The 4,863-nt window shown below is 43.4% G+C and overlaps 1 protein-coding gene across 3 annotated transcripts in view; it reads left to right on the plus strand.

The window, feature by feature from the left end:
- The window catches only part of STN1 (STN1 subunit of CST complex), a 44,453-nt gene that overhangs the window by 31,165 nt on the left and 8,425 nt on the right, over positions 1-4,863 (plus strand). For all 3 annotated transcript variants that reach the window (XM_017531123.2, XM_017531122.2, XM_037739479.1), the window contains exon 9: positions 1,824-1,896. In XM_017531123.2, coding sequence (XP_017386612.1) covers positions 1,824-1,896 — 73 coding nt within the window. The remainder of the gene's footprint in view (positions 1-1,823; positions 1,897-4,863) is intronic.

The raw sequence follows: 4,863 nt of genomic DNA on the forward strand, positions 1-4,863 counted from the left end.
AAAAAAAAAAAAAAAACAGTTTGCCTCTTGCTACATACCTTCAGTATTGGAGGAACTAAGCTGGAAATGGGCCTTCTCAGGACCACTGGCATCAGTGGATATGCACTCAGTTATGTGCAGTTCTCCCAGAGACCGTTCAAATTCTGCCGTATCCCAGAAGTCTCACTTGTTTACAAGGCAAGATTCCTGAGGGAAGCGTTTCTTAATAGGACATTTCTTGATACTGACTTAATGCTAGTGACTCCCCACTTTGCAGAGGTTTTAGAAATTACAATACCATTTAAATAACTTTTGAAACAGGTATCCCCGTCTATATAAGGGTGAATGTCATCTACACCATCGTAGGATGGGAGTCCTGGCATGGGAAGGCTGGGTGGGAGTTGGTTGCTTCCTGGAAGCTGGAGAAGCTCATGGGCGCAGGTCACCTTGAGCCCCGCTCTGGGACACACATTTCCTCCCAGGCCTTTTAGAGCACAGCCCTTCCTGGGGAGCAGCAGTCGATGGCAAGGCGTGGCAGGGCTTGGCACTTCCTCCTGTGAATCATTGTGATCAAGCACAAATAGATCTCTTATCGCCATCTCTGACTTCACCCCTCCATTGCTTTGTAGTCGCCTTTCTCCTGAAGCCCTGCCTAAGGGAAATGATGATAATAAAGTCAACATTTCTGTTTGTCTAGTGCTTTCCTGCATTCAGCAGCTCTCACAGGTGACCTTGTTTAATCTTCGTCATAACCTTATGAGCTGAGAAGGCAGGTGTTCTCAGGATGCCCCCTCCTGTAAGGCAGGTTAGACAGGCATTCCTGGACTGTCTTTAAGGAGGAAACTTAACAGCTGTTTGTTTGCATGCTTACCTTCTTTCTTCCTTTCTTCCTCTTTTTTTCTTTCTTTCCTATTCTTTCTCTTTTTTATTATTAGATTCATTATGGAACATGTAGGTGAAACCTGTTGTGTGCTGCTTCTCTCTTATCTGAGCTCGTTGAAAAAGACTAAGTTGGCCAGGCGTGGTGGCTCACACTGTAATCCCAGCACTTTGGAAGGCCAAGGCAGGTGAATCACTTGAGGTCAGGAGTTCGAGGCCAGCCTGGCCAACATAGTGAAGCCTCATCTCTATTAAAAATACAAAAATTAGCTGGACATGGTACCAGGTGCCTGTAATCCCAGCTACTGGGGAGGCTGAGGCCAAAAAATCACTTGAACCTGGGAGGTGGAGGTTGCAGTGAGCCACGATTGTTCCACCGCACTCCAGCCTGCGCAACAGAGTGAGACTCCATCTCAAAACAAGAAGACGACTAGGTTGTGTCTGCCTTTGAGAGCAGAAAGTGTTTCAGTGATAGGCTAGCTTTACTCTCCTGCTAGCTTGTCCTTGCAGGGGTTTTTGTTTGTTTGTTTTTCTTGTTTTTTTCCTTGTGGCTGAGAGAAGCAAGAAAACTGATGTAACACAAGATAGGTATCAGGGCCCAGAAGGAGTCATGGGGTGGAGATCGGAGGCCCTGATCACTCGTACCTCGCTCAAAAATATAACAACAAATAAAAGAAATGTGTTATGAGCATTGATCAAGAAAGTTAGTTGTTCCTTTAAAGTATATAATTCCAGCTTTTTTTTTTTTTAACCTCATTTCCCCAATTAACCAACTTCCAAGGACATGTCCTCTAGGCAGAACTGGTTTGACACTGGGCCAAGTATCGAAAACCACATTATTGGTGTAGGGAAGATGATTGTTATGAAATCTTTAGAAACTATCCTGAATACTCATTTGGGAGTCTGGATGACACAACTGCTATGTTACCTAAGAACACTGTCTCTCAACTGTTTTTCCTATTTAGGTAACCAGAGAAGACAAAGACCTGCACAAAAGGATCCACCGGATTATTCAAGAGGACTGCCAGAAACCAAATCGTAAGTGGTGTAATGTACAAGTGATGCCCTGTCTCCCGGGGAGCACTGGATGGAGAGTCAGGAGACCTGGGACTTTTCCCAGTATTGCCTTGGAAAGGCTATAGTCAAGGTACCTGCCCTCTCTGAGCCTCCATCTCCTCTCTAAAGGAGTAGGCTAGCACAGTTGTGACCTTGGCTGTACATAAGATTCAACCTTGGAGCTCTCTATAAACATTCACAGCCCAGATTCTACCCTGGGGATTCTGTTTCTATAGAAGATGAGGTGGGGGCGAGACAGGGAATTCTGATACAGTGAGGTAAGGTCACCACACTAGGATGTTTTGATGTCATTCTGCTTCTCATGTTCTCTCTGATTTGTGTTATTTCTTATTTCATGCTTGCCCCTTTTCTTTGAACACAAACCTGACATTTCCCTCTATTCTAACATCAAAGGCTTTCAGCGTTGGAAGGAATAGTTCTAGACATGACAGTTTATGAACGGTATAATTCAGTCATCTTGGAAACTGATAATTTGCAAAAGAAATGGTTTAGAAAATAGTTTCAGTGGAGTTAGTTCAGCCCCTAGTGGTTAGACACTGAAACTGTAACCAGTCTGACAACAAACATACTGTTTCCACACTAGTTAGAGAGAGAAAAAAGCTTTAGTCCCATCTTTAAATCCTATGTAAACTGATTGGTCTTAAAGGTGAGTTTTGAAAGTCTAGCTTTTGCAAGCATATTCTATAATAATAAGTGTTGGAAAGGTTTGTTAATGACCGCAAGCTCCTGATCTGCCAATGAACTCCACCTCCAGTCCTTCAGCCCATACATCCCTGGGGCCTGGACCTGCGCCAGGTTGAGTGAGTGGGTGAAACTGGACCAGGTTTCCAGCCCCGGTGTTTATGGTATACAGCCCTAGTTAGCCTTTAAGAAGCCATGAGGTCAGATCCCAGAGTGGTGTGACAGCAGCTCTTAAAATAAACTCAAAGCAATATATTATTTCAATGCAAGTGAATGGACTTGGTTCACTTCATTCAAAACAATAAGAACAAGTATCCTTTAGTTGAGAGAAAAGCCCATCTGTCCACATTTGAAGGAGCTTTTGAGAGCAGTGCAGTGTGGGATTCCTCATCCAGGAAGGGATGAGAAGATGCTCCCAAGATAACATCCCTGCAGTCACCCTAGTCTCCGGCCTCCTGGCCAGATTCTTTATTTTCATCTGCATTAGGAATGGAATGGATTGAAGCCTAGGGCTAGAAAAGTCCATGAAAGGAATTCACTTTTCATTTGGATTTGGCTGCCTGAGATGTCCTGAAAGTGGCAGGTTCAACATCTACCCACAGGCCAGCTCATCAAGTGGGCAGGCTCTGCCACTCAGTCTGTAAATGGGGGCCTCTAAAAGCCACTAGCCAATATCCTGGCACTACCACACTCCCAGGAGCTGAATTCTGGAGCCTGAGTTACTGAGAATGCTGATAAAAGATGTCACAGGGACTGTGTTGGAACCTGCTGTGACCACCCCACTTCATAATTTCATAACATAGCAATTCAGAATAGTAATGTATGCCTCTCATAAAAAGCCAAGCAGTGCAAAAATACACACCCAAAAGCCAGACCCCCTCCCAGCACTGAGCCCCAGCTTCTGTGTTCCCCTCTCCAAAGGCAGTGGTTATTAGTTACTTGCATATTCTATTGGATATGTGTTTTCTATAAAGGATAAACTATACAGATATGCACTTACAAACATAATTATATAGTTTATCCTTGATAGAAAACACAAGTGAAGTTTAGCCTACATTATACATTGTCCCGCTGGGCGCTGTGGCTCACACTTGTAATCCCAGCTCTTAGGGAGGCAGAGGCGGGAGGATAGCTTGAGCTCAGGAGTTCGAGACCTGCCTGGGCAATATAGCAAGACCCTGTTCTCTACAAAAAGGAAAAAAACAAAAAGACAAAACAAGTGTATATATATATATATATATATATATATATATATAGTCCCACACCTTGTATTTTGGATCTAACATTGCCTTCTAGAGCTCATTTGGCAACAGTACACATAAAAGTGTCTCTGTCTTTTCCTTAGCTGGACAGTATGCTGTTATATGTATAGGTAAATATCTGACCCTCGATCTAACCATTCCTACTGGGCCTTTCTAACCTTTCCTACAGAACATGGCCTGGAGTTTTTCCTTGTCAGAACGATTGGTAGAAGGACTTGAAGTATTTCGTCTTTTATGAGTGTCATGCAAAGGCTAACCCATCAATAATGAAAGGACTGTGGACATCAAGCTGTCCTAGGTCCCTGAAGGATTGATACTTGTTTTCTGAAGATGGGCAGTGTGGTGGCATTGTTAGGAGCTGGGTTCTGGAGCCACCTTGCCTGGGTTTGAATTCCGGCTCCGCCACTTGGTAGCTGTGTAATGTTGGGGAAGTGCTTTGGGTTCTTTAAATGCAAAGTGGGGAAAATAATGGTACCTACATGATGGGTTTTTATGACAAGTAAATGAATTGGCATTTAGAAAGTTAGAATAGTACTCAGCACATAATTATGATACAAAAAGCGTTAAAAATGAAGTTCTCTTTCCTAATAGCACAAGTGATAGTCCCTGATTCTCTAGCCTGGAGGCCTGAAAGCTCACCCTCTGCTTGGTTTAATATTGATCTGGAAGGAAGCAGTTTCAGATAGAATCTGTGTTTGGATTTTGCTCTAATATTGTTGGAGTAAAGTTAACAAAATCTGGATTTTGGCCTTCAGTATGGGTATGACAATGGCAAATAATCCAAAAAGAAAGCTCTACATTGAACATGTCTTTTTATCTCTTTTTATTCTGAAAATGTTCCAATTTATCAAAAATATTAGCCGGGCGCGGTGGCTCAAGCCTGTAATCCCAGCACTTTGGGAGGCCGAGGCAGGTGGATCACGAGGTCAAGAGATCGAGGCCATCCTGGTCAACATGGTGAAACCCCGTCTCTACTAAAAATACA

This window comes from Cebus imitator, unplaced genomic scaffold, assembly GCF_001604975.1.
Source record: "Cebus imitator isolate Cc_AM_T3 unplaced genomic scaffold, Cebus_imitator-1.0 Scaffold71, whole genome shotgun sequence".
NCBI lineage: Eukaryota > Metazoa > Chordata > Mammalia > Primates > Cebidae > Cebus > Cebus imitator.